This window comes from Lithobates pipiens, unplaced genomic scaffold, assembly GCF_037356315.1.
Source record: "Lithobates pipiens isolate NorthernLeopardFrog02 unplaced genomic scaffold, aLitPip1_a1.2 Scaffold_3, whole genome shotgun sequence".
Classification (NCBI taxonomy): domain Eukaryota; kingdom Metazoa; phylum Chordata; class Amphibia; order Anura; family Ranidae; genus Lithobates; species Lithobates pipiens.
Window position 1 is genome coordinate 86,557,078 of NW_027507790.1, and position 25,555 is coordinate 86,582,632.

Consider the following 25,555-nt stretch of genomic DNA (forward strand, 5'->3'; position numbering starts at 1 on the left):
AAAGATATAATAAAATATTTACAAAAATGTGAGGAGTGTACTTACTTTTGCGAGATTATATATATATATATATATATATATATATATATATATATATATATATATATATATATACATATATATACACACACACACACACACACACACACACACACACACACACACACACAAACGCCAAATAATCCAGCTCCATGTTTGACTGGTTAATCTTATCTACTTAAAAAAAAGAGATAAATTACTCCAGCTTCAGGAGGTAATTGACCCACATAATGTAACAACTGGTCAAAGTTAGATTGGTTGTAATACAAATGTTGTGACTTGTGTGTTTAATAGGTGGTTATGAGATCAAGGACATTCTTGAGTAATTTTGGCTATTCATCTAATCAGCCTTGAAGTTTTATGAAAGTTCCTTTTAATTTTTTTTTTCAATAAAATGTATTTGTTTTATTATTTGTGTAATTTGTGGTGCCCTAAAATGTATTATTTTGCACCTTTCCTGTTTTGAATTCAATCATTGGGGATGTGGCATGTTGGCATAGATCAAGCTTTATTTTGAAAATCCCCCCAATAAACAGCATCAGCTGTGACTCTCTGTAGATATACTATACACCCTGTGTTACATGCTTATTTGTAAAACAAACCAGTAAAAAAAACTGAATACATTTTGCAAACATAAAGTGGTTATAAAGGTGAATGTTGTTTTACCTTAATTCATTCCCTGCATTAAAGTGTTGTTGCCACCAAAAAAAATAGCTTAAAATTCATAAAAAAATTAAAGAAAAAATAATTGGGAAAATTTTTTTTTTACTCACCTCTAAATGCCTGTTGCTAGGGGGTCCCTTGTAGTCTGCCTCCTTCAGTGCCCGGGCAATGACATCACATTTAGATCACATTTTAGATATTTGTAGCTGCAGACTTTAAAATATTTCTTTTTTTTAGGGGGCACCCCTGCAGCCCCCCTCTAAATACTCACCAGAGCCCCTCTCCTGGCTTTCACAGGCTTGACAGAGAGCAGTGGAAGCCATTGGTTCGTGCTGCTGGCAGTCAAAACCTGTGAGCAGAGACTGAGGGGTGGAGCCAAGCCTGGCTGTGCGTCCGAATAAGTGACAACAACCTGGCTCGGGAGCGAGCACCCACAAATTCCCCCATAAGAAGTGGCTTCCTGGGGGCGTGTCCAAGATGGCGATGTGAGCGGCTGCTTTCTGCTCGAACTCCACTGGGCTTCTGGCTATTACCTGGATCCTGAGGGCGCAACAACCTAATTATAAGCCCTGCAACACCTGGATGAGGTGCAGATCATCAGGCGCATCTGCCGGCAAGGGAAAAAGGCTTTGTTTCCCAACAATCGTGGAGGAGCCACCGTCTCTCCCCTTTGCCCACGCGGAGACCTGCGCCAAATGAGGCTTACACAAGGTCTCCCAAATAGCCCCGAAGGAGTGGCCTGATTCCCAACTGCCTTGGCTGGCGGGGGTAATGGTGGTTATAGCCACCTGTCAGTCCACGCTAACGACATAAATCAAGGCTGTGCAGCTAGAGGTAGGCTTACTGCGACAGGACATGGACAAGCTGTGGTCTACAGTGACGGAGACAGAGCAATGGATCAGTACCACGGAGGATGAGGTGATGCACTCCGCACCCTTCAGACCAAAGTGAAGGCCCTGGAATACAGGGCTGAAGACACAGAGAATAGGAATAAGAGGAACAACCTCAGCATCGTTGGCCTGGCCGAGGGTGCGAAGGGGAACCACCCAACCACCTTTGTGGAAGACATGCCCTCCTACCTCAAGCACGCCTGTGTCAGGGAACTCACCGTACGTATGCCCGTCCCCGTATAGCAGCAGTTCCCGTTCGTTCCAGGCGTCATGCGCGGTGTCTCCGTCAGAGGCGTACGAATTCCAGGACGAACGGATGTATGCTAAACCGAACACGTGGATGTACGCCAATCCGAACACGCGAAAACACCCACGCAAACTGAACGGATGTACGTCTTCACGCACGGACGGCCACTTCCACCAATCCTGGCTCACTTCCCTCTATATAAACAGGGTCCTGGCCTGACACCAGTGCTGGATCGTCTTCAGCTGTTCCTGCAAGACCTGATCGTTGCTCCTGTGACCTTGCTCCTGAGACCTTGCTCCTGTGACCTTGCTCCTGTGATCCTTGTTCCTGTGACCCGTTCCTGATACCCACTCTTGGATTCCCCGTGTTGCTATCTCCTGGACTACCTCCGACCCCGGCTTGAACTTTCGACTTTGGCTTGTCTCCTGATTCTGTACCTCGTTTGCTTGCACGTTACCAGACCCCTTGCTTGTTCCTGAATACGCACCTGTCTCTTGTTATTGTACCGCATTGCCTGCCAGTTGCCGATCCTGCCTGTTCCAGACACGTAGTGCTCCCTGCACACCTGCTGATCTTCCGGTGCCTACCTACGTAACCAGTCTACACCTCTTCTACCGTGAGGACCCAGCATCTCCAAGGCCTTCTACTTCCATCTGCAGGCACCTGCACCCTTTCGTGTCCTCACGCTCCCTGTTCCCATCTTCAGGGGCGTGGTGACCGGAACCGTGCGAGAGGCCACCCTCAGCAGTCTGACTCCGCTGTAAGGTACGTGACAGCCTGTCTCCCCACTATGTGGTGGAAAGAGCACACCGTGTCCCACCTAAACCAGGACCCCCAGGAAACCCACCAAGGACCTTCATATTTCGATTATTGTATTTCCAGGATAGAAATGAAATCCTCCGTGCCTCTCGGGCCCCTGGAGACCTCTGCTGTCAGAATAACAAATTACTAATATTCCCCGACTACTCAGTGGAGACACAGAAGCTCAAGAAATCTTTTGATCAGGTAAAGGCAGCACTGAAAGCGTGCAGTGTCTGCTACAGTGTTGTTTCCAGGACGCCTGAGAGTTCAGGATGGTGAATCAACCGGTTCTTTAACACGCCTCAAGAAGCTTCTTTTTGGCTGGATTTCCTGCCACTTGTTCGCTGACCCATGGATCCGTGAGTTCTACTTGAATGTGTTATGTGCCACTTTTGGGGGCATCCAAGCCCAGGGGCCTTACTAACTCCACCATCTGTTAAGGCCTGCGGGCCCAGTTGGAGGCCTCTGCTGAACCCATTGAGGCTCATCCATTTGCACCCTGGCGGGGTCCCCACTCTGCTCCTAAACCCTTGGGCATCCTCCCTTTAATCGGCTCAGTGTCTCTTGCTCCTGAATGTTTCAAGGGAACCATGGGGAACACAGTGGCAACCTGGGGAAAATCTGGGGAGGGATGCCCGGGGGGCAGTGTTGCACCTGTTGTGCTAAGTTACATGTATTGCAGCAACAAAAGAATGTGCCACTGAATTGAACAGAATTGAACTGTGACTTCCTGTTTCTTACTAAGAGATGAAGCAGTGGATTTCACCATGTTGCATTTCACGCCTTGAATTGTGTATTCTTTCATGACCACCATGGGAGATGTTAGAGACCACTCCTTTTCCCTTGACTGACTTGTGTCCCCCCCCCCCCCCGGCTCACTTGTTGTCCCAGCGGAAGCCATGGAGCCGAGAACTTGTTCGCTTGTCTGAACCCCCCCATATACTTTCGGGAGGGGCTAAGTTTGCCGCTTACACGTGTCCCCCTTTGTGGCCGGCGTGCCGATTCGGGTTACGGGTTGGAGACCCACCTCAGTTTCAGGGGAATGGGTGAAGTGGGGGGGGGGGGGTTGGAGTTGTGGCCCTATAGGGACTGACCTGTATATATGTTTTAGGATTGCTTTTAGTTTTGTAAGGTTACATTTAGAAATTAAGGTAATTGATGTTTCAGCATTACACAGTTTTCTCTTCTTCTCTTCCCAGGTTTGGCGGCTCAGTCCGGGGGGCCATAATGGGTCACAATCCCAATCCCCAGATTGTTCACAGATTCCATGTCTTCTCTTAATATCGTAACGTGGAACACCAGGGGAGATGAATTCAGCCACCAAACGATCCCTGCTGTTCCAATTTATTAAACCTTACAACCCGCACATATGCGTTCTCCAGGAAACACACCTGGTGGGCAGTAGTATTCTCACCCTTAAAAAACCCTGGGTGGGATACCATTACCACTTCACCCACTCCAGTTTTGCCAGGGGGAGTCAGTATACTGGTACTTAAGACACTCCCGTTCAAGCTTCTGGATCGACCCCTAGATATGTCATAATTAATGCCAGGATACACACATTAACTTGGACTATTGTTGGTCTATATTTTCCATCACCGGCTTCCTTATTGCTTTTGAACCAGATAATGGCTGAGTTTGCTTCTGACAACACTGTTATTCTAGGGGACTTTAATCTAGTCCCCAACTCGGGTATGGACAGGCTCACGTCTGCAGGTCCGTCTTGCTCAGGGCTAGCTGGCCGGGCGGACACCTACTGGGCTGACGGACGCATGGAGTTGGAGACATCCCAGGCACGGACTTTCACATGTCACTCTGCGTCCCACAAGACATTTTTCAATATAGACTTGGTCTTTGCAGGGGGGTCTGTCCTGGCTAGAGTTGCGGACATTAAAATATTGCTTAGGGGTATTTCATGCACCGCTGTTTCTGAGCCTGGATCTCTCTGTTGCCCTGACACAGACAGGTTGAAACATACTCATGTCCTTTCAGGAACTAAGACGACTCTACTCAATACCGATCTCTTTCAAGTTCAGATACTGACAGTTGAGACATGCCTTTGGGGCTCAATGTACTGAAGTTTTGACCCTTGAGTTAGAGCCGTTTCGTCAGTGCACATGTGCCGATAACGTTGGCACATGCTGATACAGTGAATATCTCCTAAACGGTGCACGTTTAGTAGATATTCACAGTACCTAAAGGTAAGCCTTATTATAGGCTTACCTGTAGGTAAAAGTGGTGTGTAAAGGTTTACAACCACTTTAAAGCAGAACTAAACTCCCTCATTCACCTCATTCCGGTGATGCAGCGGTTAAATCTCTCACCAGCCGCTGTCATCTTCTCCCTGTCATCATGACATAGCTGCATGCACAGCTCAGAATGCATTTAATAGAAGACTGTGAGCAGGCAAGTAAGTGTTTGTTATTGCAGAAGAGACACAGCTACCTGCTTGCAGTTTTTAGGTAATTACACTTTAATCAAATAAACCTGAACAAAAACATACTATTTTCTCTATAGTTCGATATGCTACTTTCTCTAAATAGAGTAGAAACAGGGCTATGTTTTTTACTTTGAAAATTATAGGGAAAAATAGCATTCTATATTTGAGTTCCATCACTTTCCTACGTTACAAGACTGGGAAGATCTAGCATTGAAAATATTAATCTGCAAGCCAAGTACTTACTATACAAGCATGTGCATATTGCATCACTAAAATATTTAAGTATTACAGCCAGAGGAAAATCTGAAATGCCATGTTTATTCAATTTAACACATTTGTCCAGATTATCGCAAATCTTTGCACATAAATGTGAAAACGTATACTATAAAAACACATTAAATAGAAACTGAGCTATGGAAGTTTTGCCCAATAAAGGCCAGCAAAGGACAAAGGACTAGTCACCAGTATTCCCTGTAGGCTCCCTGCAGCTGATTCTCCCCCCCCCCCCCCCCCCCCCATTATCAAGTCATCTTGATTTGTTCTAAATGGTTTCTTTGTGTGGGAGTGGACTTTTGATAGAGGTAGAGCTTTCCCTTTGCATTTTAGAACTGGCCCCATAATGACTGGTGATCTAATGACTGGTAGGGGAAGCATCAGGAGAGGTGAGGTGCAGATTCCCCTCCAGCAAGGAGAATAGGGAGCAGGACATTAGTGACACTAACATATCTTGTGAGACTAGCACTCACAGTCAGCAGTGCCTCTCACAATGTAGATGTAGAGCTACAGCATTGTAGGGATAGGAGTGCCTACACAAAGGAAGTGTGCCTATTTCTTTTAGGAGGTATACAGGACAAAAGGAAAATCTATCAGGGTAGTATTTAGGCATGATGAATTTAGATGTTCCCTATAGCATAGCAAATATTCATTTTTAAACTCAGGCCCACTTTAACCACTTGCCGACCACCTACCGCATATTTACTGTGGCAGGTCAGCTAAACTGCGTGAAATTACGTACCTGAACGTCATTTCATGAAAAAGCCACTGGGTGATGCGTGCAGCTGGAGGTGGGATCATGCGCTGACTGGACACAAGAGATGCCCGGGAGAGGCAGAATGGCGATCTTCCTATGTAAACAAGGCAGATTGCTGTTCTGACAGGGGAGAAGATGGAGATCTCTGTCTTCACCCAGTCAGAGCAAAACAGTTAGCAAGCACCCCCTAGGGACACACTTAACCTTTAATCTCCCCTGATGTTAACCCCTTCCCTGCCAGTGTCATTAGTACAGTAACAGTGCATATTTTTAGCACTGATCACTATTTTAGTGTCTCTGGTCCCCAGAGAAGTGTCAAAAGTTTCAGCTGTGGGGGCCAATTTATCCGTTACAATGTCGCAGTCCCGCTAAGAATCGCTGATCACCGCCATTACCAGTAAAATAAATAAATAAAAATTCCATAAAAATATCCCATCATTTGTAGATGCTAGAACTTTTGTGCAAACCAGTCAATATATGCTTATTGGGATTTTTTATTTTTTTTTACCAAAAACATGTAGCTGAATACATATTGGCCTAAATTGATGAAGAAATAAATTTTTTTCAATTGTTTTACTGGGTATGTTTTATAGCAGAAAGTAAAAACTATTGTTTGTTTTTTTTTCAAAATTGTCGCTTTTTTTTGGTTATAGCGCAAAAATTAAAAACTGCAGAGGTGATCAAATACCACCAAAAGAAAGCTCTATTTGTGGGAAAAAAAGGACATCAATTTTATTTGGATACAGCGTTACGCGATCATGCAATTGTCAATTAAAGTAACAAAGTGTCGTATAGCGAAAAATGGCCTGGTCATTAAGGGGGTAAAACCTTCCAGGGCTGAAGTGCTTAATGTGTATACTGTTCATTGTCCCATTTATTGTGGTTTAATTTGTGATGTTGACAGATACACTTAAAGCGGAGTTTGACTCAAAAGTCAAACTTCCGCTTATCCGTCTTCTCCCTCCGTCTGGTGCCGCATTTGGCACCTTTAAGGGAAGGGGGGGGGGGGACGGGTACCTGTTTTTGACTCCCACTCTCGGGAGACAAGGCCGCGGCCCGATCTCACGGAAGCTCGGCTCCCTCCTCTTTCCTACACCGCCGCACCAATTAGAAAGCGGCGGCCAACCCTTACCAGGAATAGCGGCGGCTGCAACCGATAGCTGATCTGAAGATCAGCTGGAGTGCCGACATCGCGGGCTCCATGGACAGGTAAGTGTCCATATATTAAAAGTAAGCAGCTGCAGTATTTGTAGCTGCTGACTTTAAATTTTTCTTGGGGGTGCTGGACCTCCTCTTTAAATATATACTTACTGTCCCTATGTGTTTACCTGGGGCATCATCTAATCCGTAGACAGTGAGAGGTCTCAGAATGGTGACTCCAGGAGTGTCCATGGGTACCAGAATCATCGACTGCTGCTTATGACGAGGGGCAGCTGGATCTGTCTTCCCCATAAAAACACAGATCTTACAGCGTGAATCCAATGCTCCTTTAAAAACAAAATATATATTATCAGCAACATTTATAGTACAATACTTGCCTTATGGACATAATTATGCCTTTGCTCAGAGAAAACCATTTACCAGCACATTCATGGCTTTTGAGCCTTTTAACAGTTTTATGTGACTAAAGAAGTATACACCTTACTATTATTTCCATCACTTCTTAAAGAAAATATCAGTTATGAATATCTTGAGTTTAGACTTTGTTGCACTTATTACATACTTGTTTATAGCCGACCTGCGAACAGAAAAATGTAAGATGCTACTGCTGACCATATTCTGAAAATCTTAATTGCATTGCTATGTATGAAACAAGTATGTAATAAGTGCAACAAAGTCTAAACTCAAGATATTCATAACTGATCCGGGTCACTGACCCATTAACATTGAATTCCAGGCAATCAGTTACATTTGAAATACTCATATATAAATAGTAATATCTACCAAAGGATTTGTTACTTTGTCCAGCCACTATCTATACACCTCTGCCAGGCAGCACAGCTAAGACAGAGACACCATTTTTAAAGATCCTCGGCTGATGTCAAGACGGAATCAGATACTCATGCTAGTTCTAAATAAAGTAGTGGAATTATTTGTTAACCAAATTAAACTGTGTGTCATAGATATATATATATATATATATATATATATATATCTACAGCGATACAGATATATCTGTATCGAGATAGATAGATAGGTAGGTAGATGTATACAGCGCGACCAAACCTTCCCAAAAATGCTGCTTGCAGGACTTTTCCAAATGTCCCACAAGCTCACCGCCTGGGTGTGAAAGCACCCATTGTAATGAATAGGAGGCAGTTTTCAGGCGCTTTACAGGTGCTATTTCTAGCGCTAAAATGCCTGAAAACTGCCTCAGTGTGGAAGGGGTCTAAAGCATCATCCCTGAATTATGATAGAACACCCTTGCAAATATTTCACATGCATGAAAAGCAAAACAGGTACATTCACATCACACATAGGCATTTTAATTTCCTTAAAATATATACCTGATGTCCACCATTTATGGCCATTAATGATATAGGAGTTCCCATCTTCTGTTATTGAAGCCTCAATGTTAGTGGCATCAGAAGAGGCAACCTATGGCAGAATATATAAAAGGGTCAGTGACTCTATCCCTGGAACCAGTGTGGATAGTCTTGCAAGATAAAGAAAAAGCAAAAATATGCACAATGATAAGTACAAGCATGTTTTGATAAATTAAAAATGCCCTGTTATTTTGGAAGTAGAGCTGCACGATTAATCGTTAAGAATCATTAACGAGATTTTTTCCCCCATGCGATCTTGACAAAGTATTTCCCGATTCTTTCTATGCAGAGAATTCTCTCTGTTCTGCTGAAGCCGACAGCCAAAGAAAAATGTGGAGTGTGCCAAGAATCACCACATTCTTTAGCAGTGGAACTTAAATTTAAACATTGTAACCATTTGTTCTTTAGATCAAAGGAATACACTTTGGTGTGTAAATGAGGGAAGTTTAACCACATAAACACTAAACCTTTTTCTGACATTTGTTGTTTCAATTTAAAATCATTTTTTTTTTTGCTAGAAATTTACTTAGAACCCCCAAACATTATATATATTTTTTAGTAGAGAACCTAGAGAATAAAATGGTGGTTGTTGCAATATTTTATGTCACAATGTATTTGTGCAGTAGTCATTCAAATGCAATTTTTGGGGAAAAAAAATTACACTTTAATGAATAAAAAAAAAAACTAACCAGTAAAGTTAGCCCAATTTTTTTGTATAATGTGAAAGATTTTACGCCGCAAGAATCGTGATCTTTTTTTTAAAAAAAATTGTGATTCTCATTTTGGCCAGAATAAGGCTGCTCTACTAGCAGCCAAGTACCAAGAATATGAACAAATTACTGCACAAACAAAAGGTGGAAAACTTTTATGCCCCGTACACACGATCGGAAATTCGGCCAGCAAGAGACTGACGAGAGCTTTTGGTGGAAAATGCGACCATGTATATGCTCCATCGGAATTTTGCTGGCGGAATTCCTGCCAGCAAAAGATTGAGAGCATGTTCTCTATTCTTCGGTCGGAAAAAGTTCCGATCGGAAATTCCGATTGTCTGTAGCAATTCTGACATGCAAAATTCCTACGCACGCTCGGAAACAATTTTACGCATGCTCGGAAGCATTGAACTTAATTCTCTCAGCATGTCGTAGTGTTGTACGTCACTGCGTTCTTGACGGTCGAAAGTTCCGAGAACTTTTGTGTGACCGTGTATACGCAAGCCAAGCTTGAGCAGAACTCCGTCAGAAAAACCATCCAAGATTTTTCCGATGGAAATTCCACTGGCGTGTACGGGGCATTCGTTTATTAAATGGCACAGAAGACAGCTCTTACATATTTTATAATTATGAGTGCTTTTTCAAAGACTTCTGCCTGTGCATGTCTTTAGAAACAAATATTTTAGAGTAAAACATTGTTTTACCTTTGGCTCAGTCATAGCAAAACAGGACCTGATCTCTCCTTCCAATAGTGGCTTCAACCATCTTTCCTTCTGTTCCTCTGTCCCATAACGAACCAGCACTTCCATATTTCCTGTGTCTGGTGCTGAACAATTGAAGATCTAAAAATAGGAATATAAAATGACCACTGAAAACCCAATAAAACACAATTTTAATGTTTAAAAATGTATTTAAAATGGTGGTATTTTATACAGTTTCTTAAAGAGGAAGTAAACCCTGATGGGTTTACTTCCTCTTTGTCTCCCTGCAAAGGTAAAGCATAATGGGCTACTATGCATCACATAGTAGCCCATTATGTGTCACTTACCTGACACAGGAGCCAGCGAAGTCACCGCTGTCCCCTGTAGTCCGGAGCGTCCATCTTCTTCCGGGTATCGCTGCTCCAGCCACTCACAGCGCTGGAGCAGCGATGACGTCACTGCCGCGCATGCACATGGGAGCCGCCACTAACAGCATATCACCGTTAACAGCGGCATGCTGCTAACGGCGATAGTGTGGCCGCGCGCCGCTATCTACGGCGCATGCGCCGTAGACAGCTGTGACTGTCTTTTAGTAAATATCTCCTAAACCGTGTAGGTTTAGGAGATATTTCTTGGACCTACAGGTAAGCCGTAATCTAGGCTTACTTGTAGGTCAAAGTGGTTTGTAAGGGTTTACAACCACTTTAACATAGGCTTTGTGTACTTCATGGTGTAGAGATATTTTTTCTGGTTAACAGTATATTAGTTACAAATAATAACTGTACAGAACACATTACAATAGGTATACAATTATCATCTAGATGATAAATCAAGCCGTCATCTTGTATACCTGGCTCATGATTTTCTTCATATTTATGTTAATAAAAAAATCTTTGTTTTTAGAGGGGGGCTGGTAATAAATATGCTTTAAGTAATATAAACCAGGAGGATATAGTTGCAAACATACAGAGGGGTACCTAATAAAATAACACTAAAAAACGATGTTATAAAATATTGGTATGTGCACTTACAAAGGAATGTTATGATTATATACTTCTGTACAACATACCTCAGGGGCATATAGAGATGTTCCCATTAATTCACAGAGATGAGCATATTCCACATTTGTCAACTTGGCACCATATTTACCCTCTGGGTCGCTCTCTAAAGGCAGGAAAAGATTCCACAGTCCCTCTGATTTTGCTTTTTCCTATCAGACAAATGTTGACACTATTTAGGCTGTTAAAAAAGAAACATACAGCTTTGTCTGTCAGATTACAATTCGTTTTTTTATATCGTAGAATAAACCACTTTAAACTAAAAAAGCTAAATTTGCAATCCAACACTGATTTTTGGCATGTAGCGACTCTCCAAATGACAAATTGCAGATATATTTATAGTTTTATTTAACTAAGAACATATCAATCTTAGCTTCTTAAAGCCACATTGACACTTGCAAATTTGGCCTTTAATAATTACCTGCAGGAGACCCAATGGCGATGAGGAGCTGTCCCTGCCGGGTTAACACAGTAATTATTGCTAGCGACTATAGCCGCTGGGAATAATAACATGTAAAAATTCAACATGCTGGTTGTAACCAAGTCGATTGACGGTCAATAAAAACATGGATGAGTGAGTTTGGGGTGGAGAAACTTGACTGGCCTGACCTCAACCTATCAAACACCCTTGGGATGAATTAGAATGGAGACTGCGAGCCAGGCCTTCTTGTCCACATCAGTGCTTGACCTCACAAACGCGCTTCTGGAAGAACGGTCAAACATTCACATAGACAAACTCCTAAACCTTGGACAGCCTTCCCAGAAGAGTTGTTATAGCTGCAAAGGGTGGGCCAACTCAATATTGAACCCAACGGACTAAGGCTAGGATACCATTAAAGTTCATGTGCATGTAAAGACCGGCGTTCCAATACTTTTGGTAATATATTGTATGTAAGCTGCAATATATTACATTTTAGGTTTAATACCGCTTTAACTGCTATGAACTATCACTGTACTAGACACATGACTTCTAGGAAAACGCAGAAGCATCCTTGGGAACATAGAGTGTGGGTCAAAAGATTCTTCCTTTATCTATCCACATGCAACCACTGTCTGTCAATAGTCATTTGACAGAAATGTGACATCTTAGGAAATGGGGAAGGAAAAGCACATATACCGATGGTTACAATGGTTTACCTTTACATATAGGACTTCATCTATCATGCAAGCCATAATACCTCCAAATTTCACATGTTAATCCATTTTTAATCACCTTCAGTTCTTCAGTTAAAGGATGAGGTGTCCATCTTTTTTCTGAGAACTGGTAATTTCTGAATTCTTGCTCAGCAGAATAAATATGAACTTCAATAAACTCTTTTAATTTATTGTACAGATCTTTGGCCTTGCCGGAAAGGCCATCAGGGGAAATGACCAGGTGACCTATCGGCGCAGACTGATGACAGGCTCTGGAAGACGTAGAAAATGTTCTCTTCTCTGAATATCTATGGCTAGATACCATACTCCAAGTTTTGTAAGATCTTGTTGTTGGATTTCCAGACGTAGATCCAGACTGAGATTTGAAAATTCGAAACCCTTCTTTTGTAGCAAAATCCCATGCTATGTTGGCGAAGAATTCTGCTAACTTTCCACCAGCAGCTGCATTTGCAGAACTAGCCTGTCCTACAAGATATTGAAATAGAGTTCAAAAGACTGTTCACTTTTGCAAGCATTACAAATATTCTAAAGCAGTATTTCTATTTGTGAAACACCTAAATAATGCATTACTTTTCATGGGCTATCTGAACCAATACATTTATATTTCTCATGATTTTCTTTTCTTTTTTGCTTAACCACTTAACCACTTTCAGACCGGACCATTTTGCTGGTAAATGACCAGAGGTCTTTTTACACTTTGGCACTGCGCTGCTTTAACTGGTAATTGCGCGGTCATGCAATGTTGTACCCAAACAAAATTTGCGTCCTTTTCTTCCCACAAATAGAGCTTTCTTTTGATGGTATTTGATTGCCTCTGCGATTTTTATTTTTTGCGATATAAACGTAAAAAGACCGCAAATTTTGAAAAAAAATGATATTTTCTACTTTTTGTTATTAGAAAAATCCAATAAACTCAATTTTAGTCATACATTTAGGCCAAAATGTATTCAGCCACATGTCTTTGGTAAAAAAAAAGTCAATAATTGTATATTTATTGGTTTGCGCAAAAGTTGTCACATCTACAAACTAAGGTACGTTTTCTGCAATTTACGCAGCTTTTAGTTTACGACTGCCTATCTCATTTCTTGAGGTGCTAAAATGGCAGGGCAGTACAAAACCCCCCCAAATGACCCCATTTTGGAAAGTAGACCCCCTAAGGAAATTGATAAGAGGCATGTTGAGCCCATTGAATATTTTATTTTTTTGCCTCAAGCGATTGAATAATGACAAAAAAAAAATTTTTTTTTTTTTTTACACAAAGTTGTCACTAAATGATATATTGCTCACACATGCTATGGGCGTATGTGAAATAACACCCCAAAATAAATTCTGCTGCTTCTCCTGAGTACGGGGATACCACATATGTGGGACTTTTTGGGAGCCTAGCCGCGTACGGGGCCCCGAAAACCAAGCACCGCCTTCAGGCTTTCTAAGGGCGTACATTTTTGAGTTCACTTCTCACTACCTATTACAGTTTTGAAGGCCATAAAATGCCAAGATGGCACAAAACCCCCACAAATGACCCCATTTTAGAAAGTAGACACCCCAAGCTATTTGCTGAGAGGCATGTTGAGTTCATGGAATATTTTATATTTTGCCACAAGTTGCGGGAAAATTACAAACTTTTTTTTTTTTTTTTTTTTTTTTCACAAAGTTGTCACTAAATGATATATTGCTCACACATGCCATGGGCATATGTGAAATGACACCCCAAAATAAATTCTGCTGCTTCTCCTGAGTACGGGGATACCACATATGTGGGACTTTTTGGGAGCCTAGCCGCGTACGGGGCCCCGAAAACCAAGCACCGCCTTCAGGCTTTCTAAGGGCGTAAATTTTTGAGTTCACTTCTCACTACCTATTACAGTTTTGAAGGCCATAAAATGCCAAGATGGCACAAAACCCCCACAAATGACCCCATTTTAGAAAGTAGACACCCCAAGCTATTTGCTGAGAGGCATGTTGAGTCCATGGAATATTTTATATTTTGCCACAAGTTGCGGGAATATTACAAACTTTTTTTTTTTTTTTTTTTTTTTCACAAAGTTGTCACTAAATGATATATTGCTCACGCATGCCATGGGCATATGTGAAATGACACCCCAAAATAAATTCTGCTGCTTCTCCTGAGTACGGGGATACCACATATGTGGGACTTTTTGGGAGCCTAGCCGCGTACGGGGCCCCGAAAACCAAGCACCGCCTTCAGGCTTTCTAAGGGCGTTACAGTTTTGAAGGCCATAAAATGCCAAGATGGCACAAACCCCCCCCAAATGACCCCATTTTGGAAAGTAGACACCCCTAAATTTAGGGGTACACTAGTGAGACTAGGTAATAAATGGCGGGTGCCCTGAAACTATAAAAAAATAACTAACCAACCAGCGTCACCTGTAACAGTTATATGGTGATCACTGGTGAAAGGGTTAACTAGGGGGCAATCAGGGGGCTTTATGCGGTAGTATATGGGGGTCCCTGGCGCTATAAAAAGCTGCGGCGAACCTAAATACCTACCTGCCTAACTAGCGTCACCTGTGACACTAATACAGCGATCAGAAAAACGATCGCTTATTAGGCTGGGTTCACACTGGAGCGATGCGGGAACGCCACGAATGCGCGGCGGGTTCCCGCATCGCATGCCTCCCGGCGGCAGTTCACACTGCCCTATGCGAACTGCTGGGAGTGTCAGTGAAATGTTACTGACACCCCCAGATCAGTTCGCATATCGCAGTGCGATCTGCAAACTCGGATCGCATGGTGTGAACACCCATGCGATCCGATTCTGCTGCGGGCCAAAAAAAGGGTCCCGTGCGAATTTGCGGCGGGTGCGGCGGGTGTGGCGGGTGCGGCGGGTGCGGCGAATGGCTGAACTCGAATCGCACAGAGATCGGATGTGATTTGCACTGCAGTGCGGTGCGAATCACATCCGTTCTCATAAACCGCTGCAATGTGAACCCAGCCTTAGTGACACTGGCGACGGGGGGTGATCACGGGGTTAAACCTTTATTGGGGGGGTTAGGGGGGTACCTTAGAACTAAAGGGGGCTAACCCTAACTGCCCTAACAGTTATTAGTCACAAATGACACCCGCCGGGTGATCAGGGGGTTAAACCTTTATTAGGTAATAAATGGCGGGTGCCCTGAAACTATAAAAAATAACTAACCAACCAGCGTCACCTGTAACAGTTATATGGTGATCACTGGTGAAAGGGTTAACTAGGGGGCAATCAGGGGGCTTTATGCGGTAGTATATGGGGGTCCCTGGCGCTATAAAAAGCTGCGGCGAACCTAAATACCTACCTGCCTAACTAGCGTCACCTGTGACACTAATACGGCGATCAGAAAAATGATCGCTTATTAGGCTGGGTTCACACTGGAGCGATGCGGAAACGCCGCAAATCCGCGGCGGGTTCCCGCATCGCATGCCTCCCGGCGGCAGTTCACACTGCCCTATGCGAACTGCTGGGAGTGTCAGTGAAATGTTACTGACACCCCCAGATCAGTTCGCATATCGCAGTGCGATCTGCAAACTCGGATCGCATGGTGTGAACACCCATGCGATCCGATTCTGCTGCGGGCCAAAAAAAGGGTCCCGTGCGAATTTGCGGTGGGTGCGGCGGGTGTGGCGGGTGCGGCGAATGGCTGAACTCGAATCGCACAGAGATCGGATGTGATTTGCACTGCAGTGCGGTGCGAATCACATTCGTTCTCATAAACCGCTGCAATGTGAACCCAGCCTTAGTGACACTGGCGACGGGGGGTGATCACGGGGTTAAACCTTTATTGGGGGGGTTAGGGGGGTACATTAGAACTAAAGGGGGCTAACTCTAACTGCCCTAACAGTTATTACAGTCACAAATGACACCAATGCAAAAAAAAAAAAAAAAAAAAAAAAAAAAAAAAAAAATGACATTGGTGTCACTGTGACTGGGGGGCAGGGGTAATTGGGGGGGTGATCGGGGGGTAAAGGGGGGGTGTGAGTGTGCCTGGCATGTTCTACTGTGTGTGTAGAGTGTTGGTGCAACTCACCGATCCGCTCTCCTCCGTGTCGGAACGAAAAATACCGACACGGAGGAGAGAATACATCACTTCCTCTCCTGTGTTTACATTACAGGAGAGGAAGTGATGTCACGGGGGATTCCTATTCGTCGGGAGCGATCGCGAGGGGGTGGCCATGAACGAATGGCCGTCCCCTCGTCCGGGATCGCTCCCGCACGAATACCGACCGCCGCAGGCACCGGGCGGGGGCCCGATCGGGCCCCCGACCCGCGGGAGGCAAGGGACGTACATGTACGCCAATATGCCTGCCCGTGCCATGCTATCGACGTACATCGTCGTGCGGCGGTCGGCAACTGGTTAAGGACCGAGCCTCTTTATGAGATTTGTTGTTTACAAGTTAAAACTGTTTTTACTTGCTAGAAAATTACTTAGAACCCCCAAACATTATAAAAAAATTTCTAACACCCTAGAGAATAAAATGGCGGCCGTTGCAATACTTTCTGTCACACCGTATTTGAGCAGCGGTCTTACAAGCGCACTTTTTTTAAAAAAAATACACTTTTTTGAATTAAAAAATAAGACAACATTAAAGTTAGCCCAATTTTTTTATATTGTGAAAGATAATGTTACGCCGAGTAAATTGATACCCAACATGTCACGTTTCAAAATTGTGCCCGATCGTGGAATGGTGATAAACTTTTACCCTTAAAAATCTCCATAGTCGTCATTTAAAAAATTCTACAGGTTGCATGTTTTGAGTTACAGAGGAGGTCTATGGCTAGAATTATTGCTCTCCCTCTATCGATCATGGTGATACCTCACATGTGTGGTCTGAACACCGTTTTCATATGCAGGTGCTACTCACATATGCGTTTGCTTCTGCAGGCAAGCTCGTCAGGACGGGGAGTGTTTAAAAAAAAATAATAAAATCTGATTTATTTGACCTTTTATTTTTACACTGTTTAAAATAAATAAATAAATTGTGTAGTTTTATTGCTATTACAAGAAATGTAAACATCCCCTGTAATATAAAAAAAAGCATGACAGGACCTCTTAAATATGAGATCTGGGGTCACAAAGACCTCAGATCTCAAATTTACACTAAAATGTAATGGAGACGGGTTGTTATGGAGATGGGTGGCCATCTTCCCCTCACTCGTCTCCATGCCCAGCAAGGGTGAAAATCCGATCTCCTCCGCCACTGCCGATGGCTCCGGTAAGCCGCAGAGGGCACTGGAGCGAGGCGGAAGGATCACTGCAGAGATCACTTTTATCTTAAACCAGACCGCTCACTGAAGAAGAGGATACCAGAGTTATGGCAGTTAGCTGCTGCCATAACAACAATATTCCTCTTCAAACAGCCGACGTATAACGACGGTGGGCAGTCCGGAAGTGGTTAAACCACATGTCAAGGCACATAAAAAAAAAATAACATATTTAGTACATCTGTGGAATACATGCACATTTCCCCATGTTTTATCTTTTTAAAAACATGTACCAGTACAAAAAATAACTTGAGCAAACAAGCAGGACAAAACTCTGGATAGCCGCACACTGCAAAATGACTTGAAATCCCATCTTTAATTGAAACAACGTGGGTCACATCACAACAAAATCTAAAAATCCACAGGAAAAGAATAACAGGGTACAGGAAAATTTTGACGCATTTCGCACCATAATCAGTGCTTACTCATAGCTGCTATGTCAGCTATGAGTAAGCACTGATTACAGTGCGAAACGCGTCAACATTTTCCTGTACCCCGTTATTCTTTTGCTGTGGATTTTTAGATTTTGTTGTGATGTGACCCACGTTGTTTCAATTAAAGATGGGATTTCAAGTCATTTTGCAGTGTGCGGCTATCCAGAGTTTTGTCCTGCTTGTTTGCTCATGGTGTGTGTAATGGTCAGCACCTGGGGCTCATCAATAGGAGACAGAGCTTCAGTCCTCGAGGATTACTTTGGAGCGGTGGTTCATCCTTTCTAAAAAAAATAACTTGATGTGCCAGAAATATAGCGTGCTACTAACTTCCTCTTTGACATGAAAACACGGTGTATATTTTTGCTCTGAACTGCAGAGTATGTGTTGTCAGCTCTGCCTACTTGTGATGGATTACAAAGGACACAGACTTGTGGAGCACTGTAAAACTAGAATGCCAAGCAGTAATCATAGTAGACCCCCCCCCCCCACATACAGTATATGTCCTATCCATCCTTACCTGCCCCAACTGCAGTAACAGCAATCACCAATCTGATTGACAGTAGAAATATCTGCATAATATCTACTTTCTTTGATACCTTCCAGCCTGATAATTAGACATTAAAGGAGCAGCAAAATACTGATAAGCTCATCAAAATATAATTTTCATCCTATAAGGAATTTCCTACAGTAAAGTGCTACTACAGTGCAATGCATTGGAGCCCGACTGCCCGACACTGCTCACCCTCCCTCTGGGAGACTTGGTGTTGAGGAAACTGTGAGAAACCAATATAAAAAGTGTTAAAAGATACTTATACTAGCAGTATTCCTTGAGTAAACAAGACATCCCTCTCTTGTTTTTTGTACAAGATCACATGTCACTCTTGTCTGGTTCACATACTTATGTACGTCAGCATTACTGTAACTTCATCCTACTTAGCAAGCGTGTGACATATCATAAATGCCTTAAAGAAGAACTCCAGGGGAAAAAAAAAATAGCATTTAAAATGTGCTGGCATACAATGTGCAAGGAGGTGTATTCCACCTCCTGGATCTCTTTCTTTAAGAAATCTGTATTTTTTTGCTATAAAATTACTCAGAAACCCCAAACATTATGTATATTTTTTTTTAGCAGAGACCCTAGAGAATAAAATGCTGATTGTTGCAATTTTTTATGTCACACAGTATTTTCAGAGCGGTTTTTCAAATGCAATTTTTTTGGGGGCAGGATTTACGCTTTATTTAATTTTAATGCAAAAAAACACAATATTTAACCCAAATTTTCGGTAAAGTATAGAAGATGATGTTACGCCAAGTAAATAGATACTTAACATTTCACGCTTTAAAATTGTGCACATTTGTGGAATAGCAACAAACTACGATATTTAAATACGTCCATACATTTTTTTTTTTTTTTTTACAAATTACCAGTTTCGAGTTACAGAGGAGGTCTAGCAATAGAATTATTGCTCTTGCTATAATGTTTGCGGCACTGCCTTACATGTGTGGTGCAAACACCGTTTGCATATGAGTGCACGACCTACATATGCGTTTGCTTCTGTACACGAGCACGATTTTTTAGCACTTTTATTCCTATCACAAGAAATGTAAACATTATTTATGATAGAAATAAGGGATGACAAGTCCTCTTTATGGAGACATCTGGGACTATAAAACCCCAAATCTCTCCTCTACCCTTGAAAGCATCAGATCAAAAAAAAACAACATTGATCTGATGCTTACATCTGCCCTAGACTGAAAATAACATCATGATTAGGCTCCGGTCCTCCTAGATTATAGTGGTGAGGAGAGATGACCTGGTCTCTCCTCACCTCTGTGGCCAGCCTTGCGAACCGGAAGAACGTTTTCGCTGGTGAGAACAGTAAGCCCCAGAAACATGGTGAGCGGAGGGACGTTCCAGCAGCTAATTAGTCACTCGGATCACTTTAATCAGAAAGAGAATAGCCAGCTGAAAAAAAAAATAGCAGGGTTATGCCTGACAGCTTCAGCCATAATCCAGGTAAACAACTTCAAGCCGTCACATACATATACATATTACGGTCTTGCAGTGTTTAAAACTTACCGGCTCACTATACGCTGATAGTATAGCTTTCACTGTACTCCTACACTCCAAGACCATGCCCCTCATCTCCCCTGCTCATTCACCTTTGGTTTTTGTCAGCAGACCCAAAAAATAAAAAAGTGTTCTGTGATTAGGCAAAATGAGAAGAGGGGCAGGCAGCTCAACTGCAAACAACGCTACAACTGCTATGTGGGACACATATAGCTGGGGTCTCGGAGACATGGAAGTATAGCGTTAGCAAAACCATAAAATGTAGGGGAAAAAAAGCTGCAGATGGTTGCATACCAATGTTAATTTCATCAATGATTGTCAGTGGCATTTTTACAGTGATGAAAACTAAACTAAAAATACAGCACATTTTCATCCACTGACAAAAACTATAACGAGAATCCAATCCGATTTCATTCCTCAACGAAAACAGAACAAAACTAACAAGGAGTGACGGTTACCCTCGTGAACTACCGCATTTATCGGCGTATAACACAGTGCGTGCGTGTTATACGCCAATATTTGTTTTTTAACAGAAACGTTTTTATTGGTCTCTGAACGGATACAGCAATACATCACAGCTTGTTTTTACATATAAAATACAGCATAACAAGCGTTAAATAGAGAACAAAAAAAAACTCACAAATCAGCAGAGCAAAATCATTCAGTAGCTCATAGCGTATAGACAAACTTAGCAGTCACAGTCTGCAGATCACATCCTCCCCCTACCTGATCCAGTATCCAGAGGGGACAACACTTTAGTTTGGCCGTTGCAGAGTTCCAAGCCATGTAATCTAAGTCGGATATTCGGACTTCTACACTAAATCATGGCGAGGGGAGGGGGGGCCTCTAGAAACGGGGGAGATCCATAAAACAGAGGACTATCCAGCAGGAGCGGACAGGCTTTTGCCTCACTCCTGCACCCAACAACCCCAGATCTTGCCAATATTTGTTTTTACCAACAGGGGGCAGGGATTAGGTGGTCTTCCCCGGGTGCCACACATTGGAGGGGTGTCAGGCTGGTTGCCCTGCCTCTCCTGGCCCTGGGACAGCACTGCCAGCATAGTCTAACGTTAGGAAAAAATCACTGCCAGCCCCTTCTCCTACACCGCTCCTCCTGTGTCACTCTCTTTGTAAAACAAAGCTTCTAAATACCGAAATTGCTCAATTCTTGTCAGCCGCTCTCCTTCTCCTGCTCCTCCAAGTGTTGCTTTAGATTGGAGGAGGAGAGCGGTCACATGACCATCCATGAAACATCAGAGGAGAGCAGTCTTGTGACCGGGTCAGCGAAAGGACGGAACTATTGAGGTATTTAGAGACTTTGATTTAAAATGAGAGTGACACAGGAGGAGCTGTGTATGAGAAAGGGCTGGCAGTGATTTATTCCTAACTTTAGCGCATGCTGGCAGTGCTGTCCCAGGAGACTGGGGATTTCCTGGGAGTGCAGAGGGGCTGTGTACTGTGCAGAGGGTGGGGGGCTGTGTACTGTGTAGAGGGTGGGGGCTGTGTATTGTGGGGTCTGTGTAATGTGCAGATGGTGGGGGGCTGTGTATTGTGGGGTCTGTGTAACGTGCAGAGGGTGGGGGGGTGGTTTATTGTGGGGTCTGTGTACTGTGCAGAGTGTGGGGGACTGTCTACTGTGCAGAGGGTGGTGGGCTGTGTTTTGTGGGGGACTATGTACTGTGCAGAGGGTGGGGGGCTGTGTATTGTGGGGGTCTGTGTACTGTGCAGAGGGTGGGGGGCTGTGTATTATGGGGGACTGTGTACTGTGCAAAGGGTGGGGGTGGTGTACTGTGGGGGACTGTGTACTGTGCAGAGGGTGGGGGGCTGTGTACTGTGCAGAGGGTGGGGGGCTGTGTACTGTGCAGAGAGTGGTGGCTCTGTATTGTGTGGGTCTGTGTACTGTGCAGAGGGTGGGGGGCTGCGTGCTGTGCAGAGGGTGGGGGCTGTGTATTGTGGGGGTCTGTGTACTGTGCAGAGGGTGGGGGCAGTGTACTGTGGGGGACTGTGCAGAGGATGGGGGCTGTGTATTGTGGGGGACTGTGTACTGTGCAGAGGGTGGGGCTGTGTATTGTGGGGGTCTGTGTACTATGCAGAGGGTGGGGGGCTGCGTACTTTGCAGAGGGTGGGGGCTGTGTATTGTGGGGGACTGTATACTGTGCAGAGGGAGGGGGCTGTGTATTGTGAGGGTCTGTGTACTGTGCAGAGGGTGGGGGCTGTGTAATGTGGGGGTTGTGTACTGTGCACAATCAATTTTAGTTGACTAAAATTATTTTATTTGACTAAAATATACTGGAGATTTAGTCGACTAAAATACAGTGACTAAAAATGGACTAAAACTAAAATGCCATTTTAGTCCTAAGACTAAAACAAAATCGAAATTTGCTGCCAAAATTAACATTGTTGTATACACCTACTGTATATATACTTAGTTCCTTGAGTGCCAGTACATTTCAAAAACATTTTTTTTCCCAGAAGTTCTTTAAAGAATCTACAAAATAAAACAAAGCACTGTAAAGCAGAAAGAGTTTTTGTTGTTGTACCTGTCAAGGAGCGCTTGTATACACCTTGCAAAATTGCTGCTATTCTGAAAAATGAAAATGCCATATAGAAATTCCAGTTCTCCACCTTCGGAATGGCCATATTTTCACAGTACTGCTCAAAGTATTCATCTGCAGTGGGAATGCCCAATTCTGACAAGTTACAGTTTTGTAGTCCTAAAAAAATGTAAACAACATTTTCATATACCTCCACATTAATTTAACATTTAAAATGCATGAAACCCTTACCTTGCAAAACAACCAATTCAGTTCAATACAAGGATAAACATTTGTGTGTGTAACAAATTATATATATATATATATATATATATATATATATATATATATATATATATATATATATATATATATATATATATATATATATATATATATATATATATATATATATATATATATATATACACACACACACACTAGGGGGGCAGGGAGGAATGTGCCCCGGGCGTCAACTTCAGAGAGGCGCCGCCCGCCCTATGAGCCAAATCGAGAGATGACTGTTGGCACTTGCAAGGATATGGCTATAGCGGCCGCAGCAGGTTGTATCAGGCTGGAGTCTGACTGTCTGTCACAGTCAGACTCACTGACTGCAGAGCTGCAGGCTGAACCTGAAGAGAGCCGCTGAAGTGGGCGGGGGGCTGTTCAATGTGACAGAGGCGAGCCTGCACCACACTTCCGCTGATCGCAGGGCAGGGGGAGCTGGGATCCGGACCTGCTGGCTGCTGGCTGAGGGAGCGAGAATCAGCCCAGTGCTGGTGAGTCTTTCAATGAAATTAGGTACTGGTTTGCAGAACTATTTTCCAGCTCTCCTCCCCGCCAGCAACTCCGATCCTGACATTTGTCTGTTCTTCCCGCTTACTATTATTTGTTTCAGGTGTACTGCAAGGAAGACATTGCTGGACACCCGCAGCATCTCCCCCACTGGCTGCTGCCTGTCACCTCAATGTAACAGAGCCGGGGGCAGCTTTCCCTAGGCTCCCCCTCGGCTCTGTTTTGTCTTACGACAGACCACTACAAGGAGGAGCCTGGGAGGAAGAACATCTCTCTCCTGCATGGAGCCGTGCTATGTCTGAGCTTTGTGATTAAACAGAAGGATTTATGTTTTCATTTGTACAAGTAGGGGGATGGGGGGGGGGGGGGGGTTGTGCTGGTAGGAGAAGAGGGTTTATATTAAGAGGGGGAATGGAGGGGCTAATTCTAAAAGAGGGATGTCAAAGATGGGGATTTTGAGGTGACAAGCGATTGGAGAAGAGTCATTTTTGGTTTAAAGTGGCCAGTGAGATATGCACTCCTGATAACCGCACTCTGTACACCGCACACTCCTGATAACTTCGCTCTGTACACTACGCACTTCTGATAACCACGCTCTATACACCGCACTCTGTACAACGCACACTCCCAATAACAGTGCTCTGTACACCGTGCACTCCTTATCACCACGCATTCCTCATCACCACACTCCATACAACGAGCATTCCTCATCACCCCACTCTGTACACTGCACACTCCTGATAACTGCTCTCTGTACACCGTGCACTCCCAATAACCGCGCTCTTTACACTGTCAGATAAATAGCAGAAGCTGGACTTGCCAGTATTGGCATTTTCCCATGCGCATGTGCGGTAGAATAGCGATCCGGCACACGCGGGTGTGCGATACAGCGGGGCAGCGCATTACGGGTGCTCGATACAGCGGAGCGGCGCATCACGGGTGCGCGATACAGCATGCCGGCGCATGCGCATTGAAGTGCGCATAACGTGAAACCCCCTTGGTGGCCTATAAAAGGCTGCCCAACCTCTTGTCTAATTGCTGGTTTGTCTCTCGGATTCTCGTGTTCCTGTCTCAAGTTCTGCTATCCTGTGTTTACCTGTTGTGACCCGGATTGACCCTGACCTGCTCTGATCTTCTCCAGTACTTTGGCCTGGCTTGTCTAAGTCTTCCTCTACTCCACCTGCCTCCTGTGTTTGACCTCGGCTTGTATTAAGGACTTGTTTCTGCTGGACTTCCTCTGTTTAAACCCCCGGCCTTCTCCAAAGACTCATCCTCAGTCTCTACTTCTGGATCTATTGCGTTAGAATCCCAGTCGGGCTTCTTACTCCAATTTGGTGCCAGGCCAACCCCTGCACAGTGTACCAGCTCTACTGGAGATCTTCAATCAACTCCCACCTACCTGCTGCTGACTCGTGCCTCTCTGTGCCCTATACACTCTGTACCACTTCCAAGGGTAAAGTGCGCTCAGCTGCAAGGGGAGCCACTCTCAGCATCTCGGCCTTGGTCAGTACTCTGACAACCGCTTATTTCTGATAGCCGCGCTCTGTACACCGCGCACTCCTGATCACCGCGCTCTGTACACCACGCATTCCTCATCACCCCACTCTATACATTCCTCATCACCCCACTCTGTACACTCCGCACTCCTGATAACCGCACCCTGTACACCGCGCATTCTGATAACCACACTCTCTACACCGTGCGTTCCTCATCACCACATTCTGTACACTGCACACTCCTGATAACCACATTCTTGTCACTGTGCATTCCTCATCACCACACTCTGTACAATGCACACTCCTGATAACCGCACTCTGTACACCATGCATTGCTCATCACCATACTCTGTACACTGCGCACTCCTGATAACCGCGCTCTGTACACCGCACACTCCTGATAACTGTGCTCTGTACACCGCACTCTGTACACAGCGCACTCCTGATCACCACGCTCTGTACATCGTGCACTCCTGATAACCGCACTCTGTACACCATGCATTCCTCATCACCACACTCTGTACACTGCGCACTCCTGATCCCCGCACTCTGTACACTGCACATTCCTGATTTCTGCACTCTGTACACTGTGTATTCCTGATCTCTGCACTCTGTACCCATGTATTCCTGATCTCTGCCCTCTGTACACCGCCCATTCCTGATCTCTGCACTCTGTATGCCATGC

General features: G+C 44.0%; 1 protein-coding gene across 1 annotated transcript in view; it reads right to left on the reverse strand.

Annotated features, from left to right (window-relative positions):
• The window catches only part of ACAD10 (acyl-CoA dehydrogenase family member 10), an 87,971-nt gene that overhangs the window by 16,624 nt on the left and 45,792 nt on the right, over positions 1-25,555 (reverse strand). Inside the window, exons 12-17 of the mRNA XM_077462008.1 lie at positions 22,586-22,759; positions 12,339-12,745; positions 11,137-11,277; positions 10,071-10,208; positions 8,618-8,708; positions 7,439-7,597 (exon numbers count right to left, since the gene is read on the reverse strand). Coding sequence (XP_077318134.1) covers positions 7,439-7,597; positions 8,618-8,708; positions 10,071-10,208; positions 11,137-11,277; positions 12,339-12,745; positions 22,586-22,759 — 1,110 coding nt within the window. The remainder of the gene's footprint in view (positions 1-7,438; positions 7,598-8,617; positions 8,709-10,070; positions 10,209-11,136; positions 11,278-12,338; positions 12,746-22,585; positions 22,760-25,555) is intronic.